The sequence below is a fragment of the Schistocerca americana genome, chromosome 2 (genome assembly GCF_021461395.2).
Source record: "Schistocerca americana isolate TAMUIC-IGC-003095 chromosome 2, iqSchAmer2.1, whole genome shotgun sequence".
Classification (NCBI taxonomy): domain Eukaryota; kingdom Metazoa; phylum Arthropoda; class Insecta; order Orthoptera; family Acrididae; genus Schistocerca; species Schistocerca americana.
In genome coordinates, this window is record NC_060120.1 from 954,013,101 (window position 1) to 954,037,186 (window position 24,086).

The 24,086-nt window shown below is 40.4% G+C and overlaps 1 protein-coding gene across 1 annotated transcript in view; it reads left to right on the forward strand.

Annotated features, from left to right (window-relative positions):
* Nucleotides 1-24,086, forward strand: part of LOC124596129 — a 262,465-nt gene that overhangs the window by 58,817 nt on the left and 179,562 nt on the right. The window contains exons 5-8 of the mRNA XM_047135149.1: nt 1,176-1,324; nt 2,095-2,303; nt 18,541-18,703; nt 18,776-19,049. Coding sequence (XP_046991105.1) covers nt 1,176-1,324; nt 2,095-2,303; nt 18,541-18,703; nt 18,776-19,049 — 795 coding nt within the window. The remainder of the gene's footprint in view (nt 1-1,175; nt 1,325-2,094; nt 2,304-18,540; nt 18,704-18,775; nt 19,050-24,086) is intronic.

Genomic DNA, 24,086 nt, shown 5'->3' on the forward strand with positions numbered 1-24,086 from the left:
CTAATCACAACTAAATTATGAACTAAGTACGTATCTCATTCTGAGTATGCCTTACAATCCAATATCTGATTTTGGAATGTATGTTTGACGTGGGTGTAATCCAACAGGAACCTTCCTGTATCTCCATATCTTTTCTATTTATCTCTTTATACCACCTCGTCTAGCGATTCTCGAACAGAATATTCACCATTACCACCTGAAACTTACTACAGAACTCAGTCTTTCTGTTCTCTCATTCCTACTGCCAAACTCGTATTATCCTGTAACCCTTTCTTGTATTCCTTCCCCTACAACCGAATCGACCTTTCTTTATATATTGAATTATCTGTTCAGTACCCTCATTCTCTCTCTCTCTCTCCCCCTCTCTCTCTCTCTCTCTCTCTCTCTCTCTCTCTCTCTCTCTCTCTCTCTCTCTCTCTCTCTCTTTCTCGTTCTCGCCGCCGCTGCTGCTGCTTGTAACATTAGCATAATGTGTATCAGAACAGTGATTGCCAACATTTTGTTTGCTGTTGAAACTGATGGAACAACCCCTATCACTGAACTGTTCATGGTAACTCACCTTCTGCCACACCTTCCTATCCATAATGAATCTTACTTCTCTTATGCCATTTTATGCTCCTGTGGATATTGTCTTATGTTAGTCTGACCAAAAAACCTTATTATCTTACCCCGCACTACACCTAGATTGAGCCATTCCAGTTTTTCTAGCATTTTTACCATGTTCAAACTTGTGACATTTCATACTCCAACTCTCAGAATCTTATCCCTCCACTGGTTATTCCATCTTTTTTGTCATGGTCACTTCCACCTTGGCAGTCCACTTCTGGAGATCGAATGGTCAACTGAACCAGAATCTTTTGCCAATGACTGCTCCGAACCTCTGTCTACTCCAAAGTGCTGTAACTAATATTTAAGATAGAACAAACAGTGAAAGATCCAGGATGGGATAATGACAGTGTTATGAAAAGAATAGATTGCTACTTACCAATATAGTGTAGATGTTGAGTTGAAGACAGGCACAAAGCCAACTAAACACGTAAGTTTTTGGCCAGAAGGCCTTCTTCTGAAATCACACACACACATACATATATTAAAATAGCTACAGTTGTATCAAGCCTCAGCATTTTTACAGGTTTGTGCTATTTCATTTACATGCATTTCTTACATGATTCCAGGTGTTTACTGCAACAACACTTAATGACAATAACGAAATAAAAATATTACAATTTTCTGAATTAATCAAACTCTGGAGAAATGATGAACTTATCGACTTTGTTTCTGTTGATGAAGAGATAATAAAAGTTCAACAGCTTCAACAATCCAGGTTTGAGAGATTATAAGGCTATATTAAGTACTTTTGTAATGTTAAGACTAAAACAGGAAAAGTTAACACTTTGGAAGTCGGTTCAATTACTCACTTAATGTATGACATTGAATACAATCTGATGCAGTACAATTTGGCACTAAATTTTCTTGTGTCCTGTGTTATATGAAGTGCTAATTATATAAGATTCAAAAAAATATTAAAGTAGGTGTTGTTTGTATATATGAAAAGTTCTAAGTTTAAGTTACACCATGGTTATGCGTTCACACTGAATTCCTTGCTTCCCCCCCCCCCCCCCCCCCCCCACCCCCCCACCCCTGCCCCTCCCACCCCATCACTGCTTAGTGAAGTCAGTGCAATGTTTAAACCAACCTAAAGGTCTGAGGACTGTTTTAACTTTTGTAAAACATTGCCTATTCAAATGTATGCTATGCAGTCATGGTAGTAACTAGAGTGCTATCATCTTATAACAAACAAATAAAAATAGCGAGGGAAAAATTTAATGGAAAGTTGAATTACCCAATTTAAAATGTATAATCTAGGTAGTGGGGAGCTGAAAAGTTCATTCACAGAGGTTAAAATGTTTTCACCATTGTAGGATGTATTAACACTTTGCATTTTGTACTCTGTTGTACTCATACCAGTGGAACATATGTATATGATTTGGTTTGAGAGCAATAGATGTGCCATAGTAAAAAGTTAGTCTTAAGGCATAGCTGTCTTCAAAAGCTAACAGTTCTTATTTGATTGTTATGTCACATTTTTTACAGATACATTGTTGGATTGACAAGTACAAAGAAACTAATCACTATTTGTCCCTATTCATTACAACTTTGTTATCTGAATGAGGAAATGTCAGTGGAGGATTTTGTAGTATTGGAAAGCAGTTTTGGAAAAACTGATCCTGTCATACTTATACTTGAGAAGAATTCAAAGGAAGGGAAAATGGAGTCCCACATTCATTTTGCGCTCTTTCCTAGTAGGTGTAACGTTTTTACTTTATATATTAAGAAAAGGTAACATAAGGTATGGTAATACTAGTTAACTATAAGAAAATGATTACTTATATAACTACAGTGGAACCTTGCATAGTGAGCATAATTTGTTCCAAGATCTTATTTGTAGTGCAAAACACTTAATAACTGAAACAATTTATCCCATATAAATTAATGTAAAATATGATGCGTTCCACACAGAAAAATTATGAAAAGTTTTATCTTATTCATGCCAATTATTCAAACAAAATTATGCATACAGTATTATGTACTTCATTATTCATGATATATAATTAATCCTTTTTACTAGGAACCTATCTATAGTAATTTGTTTCTGCTAACGCTTCAACACAGCCAATGTGACACAGCATTATCGTCAGATAAATTTGTAGTGTGTGTAGTCACTGCTTTATTGGGGTGATGGTCTTCAGTGTACAATGCAACTGATTCTCATGCCATTGCAGTCCCGCCCATTCTTCATCTCTTGGGCGAGGATAAACCGTGCACTATGCAGTGTCGCTTTCTGTGGCAGCAACGAACATGGACTTCTTTGCGCCTGATATCCAACGTGGTAACCAGTCCGTTGTGGTGGGGCCACCGTGTACCCTGTTGGTTGTAGCCCCCTGACAGGGGCTCTGCTGATGCCTGCGCCATTAACTGCCCACGTATGCCAAGGAGTAGATGCCTATCTCCCTGGGGCATCGGGACACCTGGCAATGGCCATCCTGCCAGGTGGCCCTTGCTGTGGCTGGGTGGCGCCCGTGGGGAGGGCCCTTTGGTCGGAGTGGGTGGCATCAGGGCAGATGACATGCAATGAAGCATGGTACATCATCTCTAGCTGATGGCCAGTCACCAGCAGTCTCTAAGTGTTTGAGGGCTCAATGTAATGCAAACACATGTGACCCCAAATCGTTCCCCTCCCTGGCCACACCATGGAAGGAACGAAAGGCCAATGTTGGCAGCAAAGCTAATTTGCCCTGGTACCTAGTATGTACGAGAGCTGATGGGTAGTCTTTCACGATGATGAAGCCTCAGTTCTTTGTCGAGCAATTAGAGGACAAGTTTGGGGATGTGGAAGGCTTGTCCAAAATGCGCTCTGGGTCAGTATTAATAAAAACAGCATTCTCTGCCCAGTCACGAGCATTGCTCGCCTGTGACAAATTTGGGTATGTTTCTGTTACCATCACACCCCATAAGAGTTTAAATATGGCCCAGGGTATTATATTCCACAGGAACCTTCTTTTGCAGTCTGATGACGAGCTGCGTGCCAATTTGGAGCTGCGAGGCGTTCATTTCGTCCGGTGCATTCTTCGGGGTCCGAGGGATAATCAGGTTGCCACCAGTGCCTTCATTTGGCCTTCGAGGGTCATACATTGCCTGAGAAGGTCAAGGTGATGGTCTACTGCTATGATGTCAAGCCCTATATCCCTCACCTGATATGGTGCTTAAAGTGCCTTATGTCTTTCCTCTGTACTTCGAGCCCCACATGTCGAGACTGCGGACGCCCATCACATGCCAATTCTCCATGTGTCCCACCTCCCATCTGTGTCGACTGCAGAGAACATCATTCACCTTGCTCGCCAGACTGCAGGATTTTACAGAAAGAGCGGAAAATAATGGAATATATGATCCTGGACTGACTAACCTACACTAAGGCTAAGTGGAAATTTGAACGCCTCCATCTGGTTCGTATGACCTCTTACGCCGCCGCTACCACTGTATTAGCCACATCAGCTCCACCTACAGCAGTCATCTCTCAGAGCTGTGGAAGACTATACCTGTCACCTTGCTTGTGGTAGGCACTACCCTCCCTGTTGCTCCTGAGCCACCTACTGTGGGAGCAACAACCCGCCCCCCTGCCTCCCCCCTCCCCCCCACCCCACCCATTGGGGACACCTGTCCCCACTTCTAAGCCAGAGAAGCGTCCAACTTCTTCGACTCCTCACTTGCAAGGGGTCCCTTGGGTCCCTCCCTTTCCAGGTTTCCACCAGTGGGAAAGATGACGCCCGCTGGTGGCTGAAGTGCCCACAGCTGGTCGTAGGGCTTCACAATCCTCCTCTGTCCCAGAGACTGAATCAGTGAAGCCCTCCCAGCCAGTGAAATCCAAGGAGCAGTGAGAAGAGTCCAAGAAGAAGACCTCTAAGACCAAAGAACTTGAGGTGGCACCCACCCTACTGCTCCCTACAGGCTCTGCGTCTGAAGATGAGGTAGAGATTCTGGTGTCTGCTGAGTACCTAGATCTCACCGGACCCTCAGACACAATGGATGTTGTTCGCACACATCCTCAATCAGTGGCTGCAGGTGACCCAGTGACGTAACCTGCCTCCTCGGTCCCTTCACGCCTTTTTCGGCCACGGACAATGTCATTCTCCAGTAGAATTGCAGCTGTTTTTTCCACCACCTTGCTGAGCTCCGACAGCTTCTTAGCCTTCACCCTTTATTCTGCATTGCTCTCCAGGAAACTTCGTTTATGGCGATGCGAACCCCCGCCCTCTGTGGTTATTGGGGTTATTATAAGAATCGGGCAGCTTATGAGAGAGTGTCTGGTGGCATCTGCATCTACATTCTTAACTCTCTTTATAGCGAGTGTGTCCCTCTTCAAACACCTTTAGATGCTGTCACTGTTTGGGTGTGGACGCCTCAGGCTATTACTGTCTGCAGCATCTATCTTCCACCAAATGGTGATGTCCCACAGCATGTATTGGCTGCGCTGATTGACCAACTGCCGCCACCTTTTCTGTTACTTGGCAATTTTAACGCCCATAACCCTTTTGTGGGGTGGCTTGGTGGCAACAGGCCGAGGCACTGTCGTTGAGCAAGTGTTGGCACAGTTCGATCTTTCCCTCTTAAATAATGGTGCTTCCACAAATTTGTGTGTGGCCCATGGCACTTTCTCAGCCATCGACCTTTCGGTCTGCAGCCCTAGCCTTCTACCATCTGTCCAATGGAGTGTGCATGACGACTTGTGCGGTAGTGACCACTTTCCGATCTTCCTGTTACTGCCACAGCGTCACTCTTCTGGGTGCCTCTCCCGATGGGCTATGAATAAGGCTTACTGGGACTTCTTCGCCTCCATTGCCACTATTGACTCTTTTTTCATGATGCCATTGATGTGGTGGTTCACACGATCACCACCGGCATCATTTTTACTGCGCAATCTGCAATTCCCTGTTCTTCCGGGTCACTTCGGTGGAGGCCTGTACCGTGGTGGTCACCCAAGGTTGGTGAGGCGATTAGAGATCGCAGGCGGGCCGCCCAGCGTCATTAGCAGCACCCGTCATTAGAACACCTCATCACATTTAGTGACTCCGTGCCTTAGCCCGCCGCCTTATTCGCCAATGCAAGCAGGAAAGCTGGGAAAGGTATGTCTCCACCATTGGCCACCGTATCTCTCTATCACAGGTTTGGGCCAAGATTAGGTGCGTCTGTGGTTATCTGCCCCTGTCAGCGTACCTGAGCTTTCCTTGAATGGAGCAATCTGTACTGACTCTGACACAATTGCAAAACTCTTAGCAGAGTATTATGCACAGAGTTCCGCTTCTACGAATTACCCATTAGCCTTCTGCTCCCTGAAAGAGCGGTTGGAATGTCCGAGCCTTTCATTCCACATGCGCCACCCTGAATCGTACAATGCTTCATTCAGTGAATGGGAATTCCAAAGTGCCCTAGCTGCTTGTCCTGATACAGCTCCCAGGCTGGATCGCATCCACTTTCAGATGCTGAAACACCTCTCGGTGAACTGCCAGTGTCACCTCCTAGACCTTTTCAACCGTATCTGGATTGATGGTGAGTTCCCATCTCAGTGGCAGGAAAGCATTATCATACCAGTGTTGAAGCCTTGCAAGAACCCACTGGAGGTGGACAGCTATCACCCCATTAGCCTCACCAACATTCTGCGCAAGTTGCTCGAATGCATGGTTAGCCGGAGGTTGAATTAGCTACTTGAGTCTCAGGGCCTTCTGGTTCTGTCTCGGGGTGGATTCCGTAAGGGCTGCTCTGCCACCGATATTCTGGTCTGCCTGGAGTCTGCCATCCGTTTGGCATTTGCCCACCATCGGCATCTGATTGCCATCTTGACATGCGGAAGGCATACGATACCACATGGTGACATCACATCCTCACTACACTCCATGGGTGGGGTCTTAGGTGCCTGCTCCCGATTTTTATTCAGAATTTTCTGTTGCTTCGTTCCTTCCACGTGCAAGTTGGTTCCTCCCATAGTTCCTCCCGAGTCCAGGAGAATGGGGTCCCGCAAGGCTCTGTCTCGAGTGTCTGCCTCTTTTTAGTTGCTATCAATGGGCTAGCTGCAGTTGTGGGACTGTCCGTATCGGCTTCTTTGTATGCTGATGATTTTTGCTTGTAATGTATCTCCACTGGCATTGCGGTTGCTGAACGGCAGCTACAGGGCACTATCCACAGGGCACAGTCTTGTGCCATCACGCACGGCTTCCAGCTCTTGGCCGCCAAGACCTGCGTTATGCATTTATACTGGCGTTGCACTATTCACCCTGAGCCATGGCTTTATCTTGACAATGAACCTCTTGCTGTGGTGGGGACACACTGTTTTTTGGGCTTGCTTTTTGACACCTGGTTGACTTGGCTCCCTCATATTCAGCAGCTTAAACAAACGTGCTGGCGCCATTTTAACGCCCTTCGTTGTTTGAGTCACACCAGCTGGGGTGCCGATCGGTCTACCCTTCTACGACTGTATCGGGCATTGATTCAGTCCTATCTTGATTATGGGAGCCTGGCTTATGGTTCTGTATTGCCTTCAGTGTAGTTGCTTGACCCCATACTTCACTGCGGGATCCAATTTGCAACTGGAGCTTTCCGCACAAGCCCTGTACACAGCATACTTGTCGAGGCTGGTGTCTCTCCATTGCTGATCCGGCACCTACGTCTATTGGCCACTTATGCTGCACATGTTTGTAGCTTGCCCGGGCATCCAAATTTCTGTCTCCTTTTCCCCAACTCGGTCATCCATCTTCCAGAATGGCGGCCCTGGTCAGGGTGTATGATCGCGCTTCGCGTTCGGGCTCTTCTCTCTGGGCTTGAGTTTTTCCCTCTCCCACCTCTTTCCCGGGCCAGTTTACGTTTACCCCTGTGCTGTGTGCCCCGCCTGTGCCTTCGGCTGGATTTGGCACAGGGCCTGAAGGACTCAGTCCCTCCTGAGGCCTTCCGTCGCCACTTTCTTTCCATCCTTGCTGCGTTTCACGGCTTTGACATGGCCTATACCGACGGTTCGATGGTTGCTGGTCGAGTTGGTTATGCTATTACTCGTGGGGATCATTCTGAACAATGCCCATTGCTGACCGGCTGCAGTGTTTTCGTTGCAGAGCTTGTCGCCATCTCTTGCGCCCTAGAGTATATCCGCTCCTGCTCAGGTGAGTCCTTAGTTATCTGTAGTGACTCCCTGAGTGATTTACGAGCTATCATCCAGTGTTTCCCCCGCTCTCATCTAGTGATGGCTATCCAGGTGTCCCTCCATACTCTTTCCTGTTGCGGCTGCTCCATGGTCTTTGTGTGCACTGCGGGTCATGTCGGCATCCCGGGTGAGAGAGAGAGAGAGAGAGAGAGAGAGAGAGAGAGAGAGAGAGAGAGAGAGAGGGTGAAAGTGCAAGTTTTGTTGTTGAATATCCTAAGCTGCATACAGTAAAGATGATATGTAGTGGCAACCACCACAATCAAAACACAACAGCCAGGCTACAATTGTTGCGCTCCCATAAGTCATCCCGGGCAGCTAGTGGAGCTATTGCCCGTGGCAGCACTGGTGACGTAAGGTGGCGCCAGGGGCAGGTGCCATGTTTGAAACTGCCGCTCCCGCATCGCGCATCTGTCTTTGCTTTCTTTCAGTGTCCAACACCTGCCCCCGTGCCCTGCTGAGTGTGTACCCCTGGCCTCTGTTGAAATTTTTGTTGTTTAAAGAAATGTCGGCTGCTTCCTTTATAATGGAGTCCCAATATGTAGATGCATGAGCCAACACTTTTGTATTTTCGAACTGTATTTTATGTCCATTTTTAGGCAATGCTCCACTATGGCTGACTTATCAAGCTCCCTTTGTTTTGTATGGCGCTTGTGCTCAGTACAACTCTACGCAACCGTGCAAGTTGTTTGTCTGATATTCATGCTGCCACATTCACAGGGTACACCATACACGCCGGACACTTGGAGAGCAATGTAGTCTTTAACAGGGTGCAACATATCTCGTATCTTGGGGGCAGGCCATGTTTCTTCAGCAGACGTCCTAACTTGCTGCTGGTTGCTCAACGGTACGGTAGGAATGCAAATAATGACAAGCAAAGATTAGTAGCGATTTGTGTAAACTGTGAAAAGATCTATGAGCAAAGCATACAATTACTACCACCATCATACCTTAGCAAAAGATCTGGCAGAGAACCCAAGAAAATTCTGGTCCTATGAAAATTGCTACGCTGCTCTAAGGCTTGCATCCAGTCGCTTGTTGACCAGTCTGGTGTGGCACTTGAAGGTCGCAAAGCGAAAGTTCGTGTTTAAAAAAATTATTGACGCAGGAGAATCGCATAAACATAATGTCATTAGATCATTGAACAAATGGATGACACAGTAATAAGCATCCTTGGTGTAGAGAATCGACTGAAGGAGTTGAAAACAATTAAGTTTCCAAGCCAGATAGAATCCCAATTCACTTTTTCAAAGAGTACTCAACGGCATTGGCCATTTACTTAGATTGCATTTATTGTGAATGTCTTATCCAGCACAAAATCCCAAGAAACAGGAAAAAAGTACAAGTGACTCCTGTGCATAAGAAGGGCGGAACAACAGACCCACAGAATTACAGACCAATATACGTAACAGTGGTTTGCTGCAGAATCCTCGAAAATCTTCACAGTTCAAATATAATAAACTTTCTTGAGACTGAGAAGCTTATGTCCAAGAATCAGCATGGTTTTAGAGAGCATCACTTGTGTGAAACTCAGCTTGCCTTTTTCTCACACAATATACTTTGAACTATGGATAAGGTCAATGGGCAGAGTCCATATTTCTAGATTAATGGATAGCATGTGACATAGAGTCCCACCGCAGGCTGTTAAAGAACGTACAAACATGTGGAATAGGTTCACTGATATGCTAGTGGCTTGAAGCCTTCTTAAGTAATAGAACCCAGTATGTTATCCTCAACATTTAGTGTTCATCAGAGACAAGGATATCTTTGGGAGTTCCCCACGGAAGTGTGATAGGACTCCTGTTATTCTGTGATTGTATACTGATGATGCTGTGATGTATGGTAAGGTGTCAAAGTTGAGTAACTATAGGAGGATAGGGGATGACTTAGACAAAATTTGTAGTTGGTGTGATGAATGGCAGCTAGCTCTAAATGTAGAATAACTTAAGTTAATGCAGATGATCAGAAAAAGCAAACCCTCAATGTTTGGATACAGCATTAGTGGTGTACTGCTCGATACAGTCATGTCATTTATATATCTGCACATAACATTGCAAAGCGATGGAAATGGAACGAGCATGCAAGGTTTGTGGTAGGAAACTGTGGTTCATCTGCAAAAGAGTCCGCATGTATGATGCTAGTGTGACCAATTTTTGAATGTTGCTTTCATACAATTTTGGTAAACATTTTTGGAATACAGTGATCAATAGATTATTATATTTTGACCAAAGTTCAGTCTTGATCACACCATTTATGTTTCAATGATATAGTTAACCGGTTTCAGTTATTTTTACATAACCATCATCAGACCTGTGGATTAATTTTAGGAAATACTAGAAACCAATCTTTAAATAAAATGAAAGTGTCTAATGACATCAAAATTTAACAAGATAAAATAAAATTAATTATACCCATGGCTCCCTTAGGATGGTAGGCGGAGCTCTCCTCAGCTGCTACGAAGTTAACTGATGGTTATGAGTGCTGAGCACGTGCTTAAATATGCAGAGGCTCCGCCTGCTTCCTGTCACACTACTTCACAACTACCAATCAGCGTTCATAATATGACACTATCGTCAAAGTATAAAAGTAGGAAATACACTAATAACATAAAATTGATTCATTTAAAATGGCTGATTAACAGATAGTTAGTATGTGTACAGCTTATTTATATTTTATATAAAGACAGTAAACTACGATGTGTAATAGTTGTGCCCTCTATGGGCAACCTTAATACTATTACAGTGTCAGTTACATCAAAGATGTGAAAGTCCTTGGAGTTGTGGTATATATCGATTATACCGAGTCGCCTACGTCACAATTGCATCTTTGTTGCATGCTGTAGAATCGTCTTACTTTAACTGTAATTTTCATAGCAATATTCTTTATAGCAGTAGGGTAGCAGCCAAGAGTACGTTCCGCATTATGTATGTCTGAATAACTGATGAGACCGCTGATTAAATTTTTAGAACTCATCGATCTAATAGTTTTTATAATAATCAATGTCAATTTAATAAAATTTTTATATGTTGCACAGCATATTTTACATACATAGCTTTTGCCATGGGTATAACTAGTCTTATATTTTGAAACAAAGGCCGTAAAAATATTTTTTGCGAAAATGTAATTGTTCATTGAGCAGCATTGATGATTTGGTTTTCAAATGAGCATATATCTCGATTTCTTCTAAGATATTCATACGTAAGCCTTTATTTGCATAATGAAGAACTTGTAAATTCTGCTCTACTGTCCCCTCAACATGATTGTTGAATGCTATATGATGGCCGAATACAGACTTTGTTCGTGAGGTACCTGATGTATGTTCTTTGTACCTTACTGCAAAATTTCGACCTGTTTGGCCGATGTATATTTTCTCACAGTCTCTACATTGGATCTTGGACACTCCTGATCTGGTAAATTTTTCATTATCTTTACTTACGGTATGTCTTAATTTTTGTTGTAAAGTATTGTCAGTTGTAAATGCTATTGTTACTCCAGAATTTTTGAATAAATTAGTAATTCTATCTGATATGTTTCCCATATATGTCATCTTACATATATTTTGGATTACCTATTAGTGGAGTACTTAGTGATTGTTGCACTTTATTAAAAATGATATCTACCTGTCGTGTGTCGAAAGAGTTGGTTTTTGCAATTTGTTTTAAGATCGTCATTTCCTTTTTGATCTCATTAGCTTCTAGTGGTAATTTTAGTATTCGGTGTATCATAGACTTAAAAAATGCTTTTTTATACTTGTCAGGATGACATGATGTGGCATTAATAATATCATCAATGGTTGTAGGTTTCCTGTATATGGTGAGAAATGTTTCCCATTGTTATTAGTTATAGTGAGATCTAGGTAGTTAATAGATTTTCGATTTTCATGCTCAACCGTAAATTGTAACTTCGGATGCATAGAGTTTAATTTTATAGCAAGCTTCTCAATTTCATCTTTTGAACCATTATAAAGCAATAATGTATCATCTACATATCGCTTGTAGTATATGATTTTATTTGTGATATCAGGGTTATTTTTCAGGAATTGCGTCTCAATGTGGTTCACGAAAATGTCTGCAACTGTCCCAGCCAAAGAATTGCCCATTGCTAAGCCATCTTTCTGACAATAGATTTTAGTATTAAAAGAGAAATAATTGTAATCTAAAGTGCATTCAAGCAGTTCTATAAATTCGGTTATTTCGTCTTTAGTCATATTTTTGTATTGTACTAAGTTATCCCTAATTATATTAATCATCTCATTAATGGGTATATTTGTATACAAATTTTTAATATCTAATGAGGCGAAACTTGCACTAGTTGGAATGTCTATATTGTGGATTTGTTGTGCTAGTTCATAACTGTTTTTGATACTGAAATTGCTGTCATATATATAGAATGCTTTCAAAATTTTATTAAGTTTCATATTTAGTTTATATGAAGGACTACCTTTGTTGTTGACAATAGGTCATATAGATTTCTCTTTTTTATGCAGTTTAATCTGTGATCTTAATTTAGGTATTTGGGGATTCATATTTTTCATCATATTCTTTTCTTCAGGGGTCAAGAGGTGGAGATTTTCATCGACTAACTTCTTGATCTTTATCTGGAACTTTGGAGTGGGTCTTTAGTTACTTCGACGATCCAATTTCATTAAAAAATGAGTGTTTTAAATATATAATCGTCTTTAATAATAACAAGGGTACTTCCTTTATCGGCGTTTACTACAATTGCTTTCTCTGCTAGTAGTTTATTATTGATATTTTTAAGTGTTTTATCTGCAGTTTTTGTATGCAGTTTATTTTTCTCTTTTAGAATTAAATCTTTTGTTTTTTAGGGCTATCTTACATGCTTCGGGTTTATTTATTTTCGATATTTTGCTTGTTGCTATAACATCAGCAATTATGTGTTTAACATTCGTATTATTTAGTGGGGGAGTTAGGTTATATTTTAAGCCTTTGTCAAGTAGCGACATTTCGGACTTTGTGAACTGAATATCTGTAAGATTCATTGTCCTTGGATAAAATTGATGTATATTGTTGACCTTTTCTAAAAGCTTATTTTGTTGTTTAGCTACGAGTAAATCAATTTTTCTCTGATGTCTTTGGGTAATCGCTTTACGTAAAAAGTCTATTTTCTCATCAGTGCTGCTTAGTAAAATAGAAAAAATCAAAGGTGAGAGTTCATTACTTAGCAATAAATGCAGACTATACATTTCGACATTTAAAAAATCTTTTATCTTAAAAGCTTCTCTAATTTCAGATTTAATCCATAAGACACTACTCTTTTGTTGTACATATGTTACATTACTAGGTTTGGATTGGATATTGATTATAACATATTTTGGTATGATATGTTCCATGAGGCAAGTTTTATTAAATTTAATTTTCATACTAAGTTTCATAATTTTGGTTCTAATATTTCTAAACCTTTTGTAATTTCCAATGGTAAGACAGAGATTTAGGAACCAGGTTTTAAGTTGTAAGACATTTCCAGGGGCAGATGTGGACTGTGACCACAATCTATTGGTTATGAACTGTAGATTAAAACTGAAGAAACTGCAAAAAGGTGGGAATTTAAGAAGATGGGACCTGGATAAACTGACTAAACCAGAGCTTGTAGAGAGCTTCAGGGAGAGCATTAGGGAACAATTGACAAGAATGGGGGGGGGGGGGGGGGGGAAAGAAATACAGTAGAAGAAGAATGGGTAGCTTTTGGAGATGAAATGGTGAAGGTAGCAGAGGATCAAGTAGGTAAAAAGACGAGGGCTAGTAGAAACCCTTGGGTATCAGACGAGATATTGAATTTAATTGAGGAAAGGATAAAATACAAAAATGCAGTAAATGAAGCAGGCAAAAAAAGAAGACAAACGTCTCAAGAATGAGATTGACAGGAAGTGCAAAATGGCTAATCAGGGATGGCTAGAGGACAAATGTAAGGATATAGAGGCACATATCACTAGGGGTAAGATACATACTGCCTACAGGAAAATTAAAGAAATCTTTGGAGAAAAGAGAACGACTTGCATGAATATCAAGAGCGCAGATGGAAATACAGTAATAAGCAAAGAAGGGAAAGCAGAAAGGTGGAAGGAGTATGTAGACGGCCTGTACAAGGGCGATGTTCTTGAGGTTAATATTATGGAAATGGAAGAGAATGTAGATGAAGATGAAGTAGGAGATATGATACTGCGCGAAGAGTTTGACAGAGCACTGAAAGATCTAAGTCGAAACAAGGCCCCGGGAGTAGACAACATTCCATTAGAACTACTGACAGCCTTGGGAGAGCCAATCCTGACAAAACTCTACCATCTGGTGAGCAAGATGTATGAGACAGGCGAAATACCCTCAGACTTCAAGAAGAATATAATTATTCCAATCCCAAAGAAAGCAGGTGTTGACAGATGTGAAAATTACCGAACTATCAGTTTAATAAGTCGCAGCTGCAAAATACTAATGCGTATTCTTTACAGATGAATGGAAAAACTGGTAGAAACTGACCTCGGCAAAGATCAGTTTTGATTCTGCAGAAATATTGGAACACGTGAGGCAGTACTGACCCTACGACTTATCTTAGAAAATAGATTAAGGAAAGGCAAACCTACATTTCTAGCATTTGTAGACTTAGAGAAAGCTTTTGACAATGTTGACTGGAATACTCTCTTTCAAATTCTAAAGTTGGCATGGGTAAAATAGAGGGAGCGAAAGGCTATTTACAATTTGTACAGAAACTAGATGGCAGTTATGAGTCAAGGGACATGAAGGGGAAGCAATGGTTGGGAAAGGAGTGAGACGGGGTTGTAGCCTCTCCCCGATGTTGTTCAATCTGTATATTGAGCAAGCAGTAAAGGAAACAAAAGAAAAATTTGGAGTAGGTATTAAAATCCATGGAGAAGAAATAAAAACTTGAAGGTTCGTCGATGACAGTTGTAAATCTGTCAGAGACAGAAAAGGACTTGGAAGAGCAGTTGAACGGAATGAACAGTGTCTTGAAAGGAGGATATAAGATGAACATCAACAAAAGCAAAACGAGGATAATGGAATGTAGTCGAATAAAGTCGGGTGATGCTGAGGGAATTAGATTAGGAAATGAGACACTTAAAGTAGTAAAGGAGTTTTGCTATTTAGGGAGCAAAATAACTGATGATGGCCGAAGTAGAGAAGATATAAAATGTAGACGGCAATGGAAAGGAAAGCGTTTCTGAAGAAGAGAAATTTGTTAACATTGAGTGTAGATTTAAGTGTCAGGAAGTCATTTCCGAAAGTATTTGTATGGAGTGTAGCCATGTATGGAAGTGAAACATGGACGATAAATAGTTTGGACAAGAAGAGAATAGAAGCTTTCGAAATGTGGTGCTACAGAAGAATGCTGAAGATTAGGTGGGTAGATCACATAACTAATGAGGAGGTATTGAATAGGATTGGAGAGAAGAGGAGTTTGTGGCACAACTTGACAAGAAGAAGGGACCGGTTGGTAGGACATGATCTGAGGCATCAAGGGATCACAAATTTAGCATTGGAGGGCAGCGTGGAGGGTAAAAATCGTAGAGGGAGACCAAGAGATGAATACACTAAGCAGATTCAGAAGGATGTAGGTTGCAGTAAGTACTGGGCGATGAAGAAGCTTGCACAGGATAGAGTAGCATGGAGAGCTGCATCAAACCAGTCTCAGGACTGAAGACCACAACAACAAACAATGAAAGTGTTTGTGCTATCTGTTGTCAAATCGAGCAAATCATTGTTAGTGAACAGTTTCAGGGGCTTGACATTGGTGTGTGCATTTCTGGCTTCCCCACTGACACCAGGAGGATGCGTAATTATATTGAGAGATATGGTACAGACATTTTGGTTGGTAACAGTTTTCAACCATTTAGTTTGTCCATCTCGACAAATAGCAAAGAGATGATTCACTGGTAGAGGGACTGGAACCAATCACCTTAGTTGATACAGAAACTCGATCAGTGTTATTGAATGTAGTCACGTTTCTGAAAGGAATAATGACATTGTCTTCATTGTCCAGCTGTTCCTCTTTCATTTCACTTTCTGTGTTGTGATTACTTTCAGGAACAAAATTAGGTTCTACATCCAAATCATCATCACTTTCTAACAAGTTTTTCAATTTCTTATTCGCTTAGAGTATACTGCCAAGCCACTTCTGAGCAGTTTTATTGCCCACAGTCAGCTTAACAAGAAAATTGCATAAGCAGAAATAGCTGATGTAAACAGATGTACTAGTTGTCAGACCCAGAACATGTTTCTTCTCATGTAAACAATCACCTGGCAAACAGAGTAATGATGAAACAAGTAGTGGCCTCATGGAATCTTAACTGAAAACTACAGTGAATGGCTTACACATAAGTAGTGTACTCTTGCATGTATTTTAATACAAAATCCACATAGGTCTGAGAGACCAGCACATCCCTTCTAGGGTAAAGGTATTTGCTTAATAACTTACTCTGTTCAAAGAAAGATAACACCTAAAGGATTTGTAAAACTGATTTTTGATAAAAATGTTTGACAAAAAGAATTATTTCATGAAGAAATGTAACTTTGAAGCTTAAGTACTTTTCATAATGAAATTTAGATATGAAAGTGAAATTATTGACAAAACATAGGTTTATTTACAAACGTGAATTAATTTTTTTGTGAAAGATTATGTTTAATTGATTTCTAAGGGCAGTGTATTTGATGTCAGTTGGTAAAGATTTTTATGACAGCTGCAAATGTTCACTGCCACAGAAGTGGTAATTGGGTTAGTTCACAGCCACTACACAAATCTCAGTTCCACCTGTGATGTACAGTTATGTAAATAAATATATAAAAGGGAAATGCATGTTTGTTTAAAATTATTGGGAGTACATTTGTAATCATAACAGTTAGCAAGATCCTGAACTATGTACAGGACTCCATATTATTATGATTTCAAAAGCAAATAAATTACAAGTCTTTTACTGTAAAGTTAGTAAACAAGACAACTTGATAGGTACATGACACCAATTTTACTTTAATTTCACTTTACATAAGTGTGTGTTTGCATTTACTTTCAAATGGTTCTAGTTTGACTGAACTTAGTGTGTGCGGATCATAAAGGTTATCTCAGTTCAAAATACTATATGCAGTCTACTGTAATGCTGTTAGGCTGTCCACAAGAGTTTACATAGAGACACTTATCAGCAAGAGCATTGTGACTTGTAACCAAACAGCAGACAGTGTTCTGTTGTGCCTTTGGCGCACACACACACTTGAAGTTTACCGTGGGAAGGATCCTTGAAGTGTTAATACATTCGCTGAGGTTTAAAATCCTTTGTGTTAATGGTTGAGGTAGGATGACACTAAAGAGTTCTTAGTTGTGTAATCCAGATACCTGTACAGTATTTGTTACAGAGAAATTGTTATCTTTGGTCCACTAGTCTTCGCAACTCGGGGGAACAGTGGACTAGGTTCTTCGGGGGTGGTTAGGTATGTTGCTTTGATAGGAGTCATGCTAGTCCAGTTACATACCCAGTAGAACAGTTGATAAATAATGTTTGCAGTATTGTCTTTTTCTTGTGAAAATACCTGCAACCAATCTTCTGGAGCACACAGGAAACCAGGAGATCAAATATGTTGATAGCAAACATACAATATTATAGTGCCCTCCTCTCAAATGTCATTGCCCCATTGTTAAGTGGGAAAAGTAAAGAGTGCATGAAAGAATTTCTATGTCTAGATCAATACTCCGCAAGATACCTTACTTTGTGTTAGAATTCAGATTCTTCAAATATTATAAGATTGTCACCTAACTGTTAGTCAATGATGAGTTGTCACTTCATCACTTGGAAAGAAAGAAGTTAATCCAATAGAGCTGAGAATGAGCAGATAATTATGTCCTTCGATAAGAAGAGAGCCCTTTATATATTACTTGTAGCCCATGAGTTCCTGTACATCACATATTAATTGAATATGTTTCTGATTCTGACAAGAGAACACCCTTTGATTTCGATGAATATCTTTCTTCAGTTTAAAATAACAATAGGTTAGTTTCTAAGTGTTACGTAATTTAGTGTGGCATCAGACCACCTGTAATTGCTGAGCAGCAGTATACATCCTGAATTAGTTGTGCTAGATAAATGCTCCCGTCATTGGTGCAACTATTTTAATCAACATCTTTTTTGACATCCGATGATATTTGCAGCTGTTCAATTTTATTTATTACCTACCAGTTACAGTTCTGGCTACCATCCTCAGAGCAAATCATAATGTACATAAAATGGTCAAAAATTAATCTCTGCCTAATACAGCAACATCAGATATAAAGTATGACAAATTACACAATAATTGTTTCACTGAATTTCCACTGTAGTAGGTTTACACAACTGAAGTGTGGTAACATGTACACTCTTAATCTTAACATCAAATAACCACCATAAGCTCGTTCAGAACATGGTAGTTCCTGTTCTTACTGAGCTTGTGGTGATTATTTGATGTTAAGTTTAAGTGTGTGTGTATTACCACATTTCAATTGAGTAAATCTACTACAGTAGAAATACAATAAAACAATTAATGTGATACTTTATCGCTTGTTATACTTGATGTTCCCATATTTAACAGAGATTAATTTTTGATCAATTGATGTTCATTATCATCTTCCGTGAAGGTGGTAGACAGTACCGATACCGATAGAGAATAAATAAAATTGTACAGCTGTTGGCATAGAAAATGATTTTTTTCAAATATTTACTCGCTGTAGGTGACCTCTTGAAGAATGTTTTATTAATCTTTATATTAATATGAAATGTGTATTCACTATTGTTTCCTATTCCTTTGTAGGTTTTGAGATTAAGTATAGCATTGATGTCGCATATACATCATACCTGGTTGATATACCACAAGCTATACAAGAAATATTCTATGTTGAAGGCTCTTCAACAAAAAAATCTTGCATTGACACGCTTAATGTGAAGATTTTAGCTCAAGGAATACCAGAGTTCAGGTCAGCTTAGCTATTGCACAGTTGATAAATTGTTCTTTGTTTGAACCTTTAATAATCTGTTGACATTATTAGATTGGATCACCTTCTTCGGAGAGGACTGTTTACCGAGGCAAAGCAGTTTGCAATTGTTCATGGCCTTGATGTGGAAACTGTTTACAAAAGTGAAGCAATTTATATTGCCCAACAGAATACATCTGATGCCAACACTCTGCTAGGAGTGCTGCACGATATAACAGACGTACATTTTATTGTTGAATGTTGTTCAAAGGCTGCTGCCAAAAACTTACACGAGATTAGGCAGCTTTTGGAGTATTCTCGTAGTAGATTGACAAGTTTGAAGACTCAGGTAAGTATTGCATGCATTAAGTAAAATTAAGCATATTTATTATGGATACTTTGGAAATGTCAATGCATATTAAATATAAATGAAGAAATATTTTTTGGTTTTCTTGGATTAATTTTCCAGCCCTTTAAGGTTGTCTGCTAAAGTTTATATATTCAAAATAAAATCTTGACACTGGATACCACTTCTTAAGGCCAAATATGTGCAACTGTTCTATATCACAAAGAACTCAGTAGGGCTGGCTTGCCAAGATCTGATTGAATATTTATGCAGTTATTGTTATGGATAACTGCATTAGCTACAGGAAGTCTAAGATAACTGTAGTAACACTGTTCACGTTTACGTCGCACTTCACTTAGCGTAGACTAGGACTGTGTCCTAGGCATGCCCGATGTTGACTGACTGGGCACGGCCCGTGCTGCCGGAGTTGTTGTTGTTGTTGTTATGCCGGCAGAGGTCGTGTCCAAATTCTCACGTGCCCTCTGGTGGACGGGACTCTACTTGCGGCAACTACCGTCCGTGACCCGCCGTGCCAATGTGCGCCTCCCACGATCTTTCTGGTGGCTACTGCAATAACTGTTAATGAGAGGGATATTTCATAAACAGTGCACACATTTTTTTTTTTTTTTTGCATACACATTTATTTTTATATGCGATTGCAGGCTTTCTTGGCGTATTTCAGATCTGAAATCTTCACAGGTTATCAGACGAGTGGCGTCATCTTCTAGTCTCAACATTTCAACAGATTGCGTATCCATCATCTTTGTCTGAAGATGATAGATACGCAATCCATTGAAACGTTGCGACTAGAAGACGCTGCCACTCGGCTGGTAACCCATGAAGATTTCATAACTTTTTTTTTTTTTTTTTTTTCCACCAATATCTCTTTACAGTCCTACGGTATAGTCTCCCTACTTGTCTATGAATGAATCCCAAAGTCTCAGAAGTTCTGTTATTTCATCCAGGACACCACTTCTGTTCATCTGTTGAATGGCTCAGGAATGGTGGTAGAAAGCTTTTCCAGAGAAATATGACGACGTTCCACACACAGGTTTTTCCATTTTCGGGAATAAGTTAGTCTTGTGGACTCGTGTCCAGGCTGTTGGGAGGATGGGGCAGTACTTCCCATCTTCTGTATTCGTACAGTTTTTGGGCTACGACACTGCCGATATGAAGGTGAGCAATGTCATGGAGAATGAATGGCCCAGCCTGAAGCAACTGAGGTTGGGTTTTGTACATTTACCTGCACAGATTTTGCATGAAGTTAAGACGATACACAGCTGTGACACTTGTTCCACATGGGACTCTCATCTGTCGTGATGATTCCTTGCTTGACCTTCGACTGAGCACGTCGAAATTTGGACTGTGATTTCAGGACTGGGAAGTCACTCATCCACGTTTCATCAGTAGTGACAATTCGACACAAGAATTCTTGACCTTCACGGTCAAATCATTGTTTGAGCAAAGTTGCAGTGTCCAGGCATTTCTGCTTCTCTTCAGCAGCATTCCCACAATGTGGGACCAGTCACACACAAATTTTTGTCTTCTTCAGATCATTGTTAGAATATGGTATACTACTGTTGGGGGATTTCCTGGGGCTTCAGAGAATTCTTCTCAAGTCGTACTGCAATCTTTTTCGAGAACATCTCTCACAACTCTCACATTTCATTCATCTGTTGATGTTTCTGGCATTCTGGGCCTTGGATTTTTGTCCATGCTCTTACGATCACCATGGTAATGATTAACACAGTGTGAACCTGTACTGTGGTGCACTGCATACTCACCACAAGCTTTACCTAATACACTGTGGATTTGTCGGGTTCTTGCCACATAAAATTTGGGTCTTAGTGTACAACCTCTGGTCTTCACAGTACCTGAGGCCCCTTCGGTGTCCATTTTTACCTCTCGGCAATTGTATGTTGGAGTACAAAGTGAAAAAACAAAAACATGCTTCTCCTCAAGCTCCCAGCTACATCTGTTGTAGTTTTCATTGTTGTTGCATCAAACAATTTGTTATTATACCAACCTGTGCATTATTTTTGACATGTCCCTTGTATTATCTTCCAGACAACACAAACAGTAAATGTCCCAATACACTTCCCCCAGACACAATTAGGAAAAAAAATATTCATTCCAGTTGTAAACTTCATTTGATATAATCCATATGATTGTACTTTCGTAAATAAAAGTTGGTCTGATAATGGGTCGAGAAATACTGCATCTACTGCCTTGATGCAAGAATTTCAATATTTAATGTTAGAAAAGAGAGTTGTATCACATCACTGATGTTCTTGGAATTCATGATGGCTGACATGCAGGATGTCATTCTGTTGGAGATAATTTATGACATTTCGGCTCAGAATATGTTTCCAGATCCTAAAACATATGAATGACAATTATACTGGGTGGTAGTTACGTGAATTACTTCCACTACCCTTCTTGTCGACTCATATGACCAGTGCATTCTTCCAACCACTGGGCACAGTTTTTTGTTGAGAATATCTACAGTGTATTACTTTTAATAGAGAGTCTACTTCAGTTGCAAATTCTGTATAGAATGTGATGGAGATTCCATTAAGTCATTGTTGGTTTTTTAAGCTATTTCTGAATGCCATGAGACCTACATCTGTATCACTCAGCTTTCCAATGATGTGAGAATTAAACTGGGACAATACTCCTGGGTCTCCATTTGTAAAGGTGCATTTGAAAGTTGTGTTCAGGATTTCTGATTTTAATTTCATACCAACAATTTCGGTTCCTCTGTGTCACCCCTGAGTGTTTGGATGCCATTGATAGCTTTACATATGATAGTAACTTCACACCTGTTGTGCAGTAGTTGATATTGCTTGTAATTCTATACAGAGACAACATACCAGGGAATAATAAAAGATGAACTGTTCTACATATTACGTATCTATTCGGTGCTTGGTCAGCTGTTGCTCTAAACTTGAGCCACTGTTTTTCTAAATCTTCATGCCCAGAGCTAATTGTATTAACTTCCTCCTTGAGATCTGACAGTTCAGCCACTTCATGGAATTTACGGAATGTCCCCCCTTCCCCATGAACGATGGCTCTTGCCGTTGGTGGGGAGGCTTGCGTGCCTTAGTGATACAGATAGCCATACCATAGGTGCAATCACAACGGAGGAGTATTTGTTGAGAGGCCAGAGAAATGTGTGGTTCCTGAAGAGGGGCCGCAGCCTTTTCAGTAGTTGCAGGGGCAACAGTCTGGATGATTGACTGATGTGGCCTTGTAACATTAATCAAAACAGTACTGCGAACGGCTGAAAGCAAAGGGAAACTACAGCCATAATTTTTCCCAAAGGCATGCAGCTTTACTGCATGGTTAAATGATGATAGCATTCTCTTGGGTAAAATATTCCAGAGGTAAAGTAGTCCCCCATTTGGATCTCTGGGCAGGGACTACTCAGGAGGACACTGTTATCGGGAGAAACAAAACAGGCGTTTTCAGATTGGAGTGTGGAATGTCAGATCCCTTAATCGGGCAGTAGGTTAGAAAATTAAAGAGGGAAATGGATAGGTTAAAGTTAGATGTAGTGGGAATTAGTGAAGTTCGGTGGCAGGAGGAACAAGACTTTTGGTCAGGTGAATACAGGGTTATAAATACAAAGTCAAATAGGGGTAATGAAGGAGTAGGTTTAATAATGAATAAAAAAATAGGAGTACGGGTAAGCTACTACAAACAGCATAGTGAACGCATTATTGTGACCAAGATAGCCATGAAGCCCACGCCTACTACAGCAGTACAAGTTTATATGCCAACTAGCTCTGCAAAATATGATGAAGGAATTGATGAAATGTATGATGAGATAAAAGAAATTATTCAGGTCGTGAAAAGAGACGAAAATTTAATAGTCATGGGTGACTGGAATTCAATAGTAGGAAAAGGGAGAGAAGGAAACATAGTAGGTGAAAATGGATTGGGGGTAAGAAATGAAAGAGGAAGCCATCTGGTAGAATTTTGCACAGAGCATAACTTTATCATAGCTAACACTTGGTTCAAGAATCATGAAAGAAGGTTGTATACATGGAAGAATCCTGGAAATACTAGGAGGTATCAGATACAGTATATAATGGTAAGACAGAGATTTAGGAACCAGGTTTTAAGTTGTAAGACATTTCCAGGGGCAGATGTGGACTCTGACCACAATCTATTGGTTATGAACTGTAGAATAAAACTGAAGAAACTGTGAAAAGGTGGGAATTTAAGGAGATGGGACCTGAATATACTGACTAAACCAGAGCTTGTAGAGCGCTTCAGAGAGAGCATTAGGGAATGATTGACAAGAATGGGGGAAAGAAATACAGTAGAAGAAGAATGGGTAGCTTTTGGAGACGAAATGGTAAAGGTAACTGAGGATCAAGTAGGTAAAAAGACAAGGACTAGTAGAAACCCTTGGGTAACAGAAGAGATACTGAATTTAATTGATGAAAGGATAAAATACAAAAATTCAGTAAATGAAGCAGGCAAAAAAGAATACAAATGTCTCAAGAATGAGATCACAGGAAGTGCAAAATGGCTAATCAGGGATGGCTAGAGGACAAATGTAAGGATGTAGAGGTACATATCACTAGGGGTAAGACTGATACTGCCTACAGGAAAATTAAAGAAATCTTTGGAGAAAAGACAATGACTTGCATGAATATCAAGAGCTCAGATGGAAATACAGTAATAAGCAAAGAAGGGAAAGCAGAAAGGTGGAATGAGTATGTAGAGGGTCTGTACAAGGGCGATGTTCTTGAGGTTAATATTATGGAAATGGAAGAGAATGTAGATGAAGATGAAGTAGGAGATATGATACTGCGCGAAGAGTTTGACAGAGCACTGAAAGATCTAAGTCGAAACAAGGCCCCGGGAGTAGACGACATCCCGTTAGAACTAATGACAGCCTTGGGAGAGCCAGGCCTAACAAAACTCTACCATCTAGTGAGCAAGGCGAAATACTCTCAGACTTCTAGAAGAATATAATAATTCCAGTCCCAAAGAAAGCAGGTGTTGACAGATGTGAAAATTACCAAA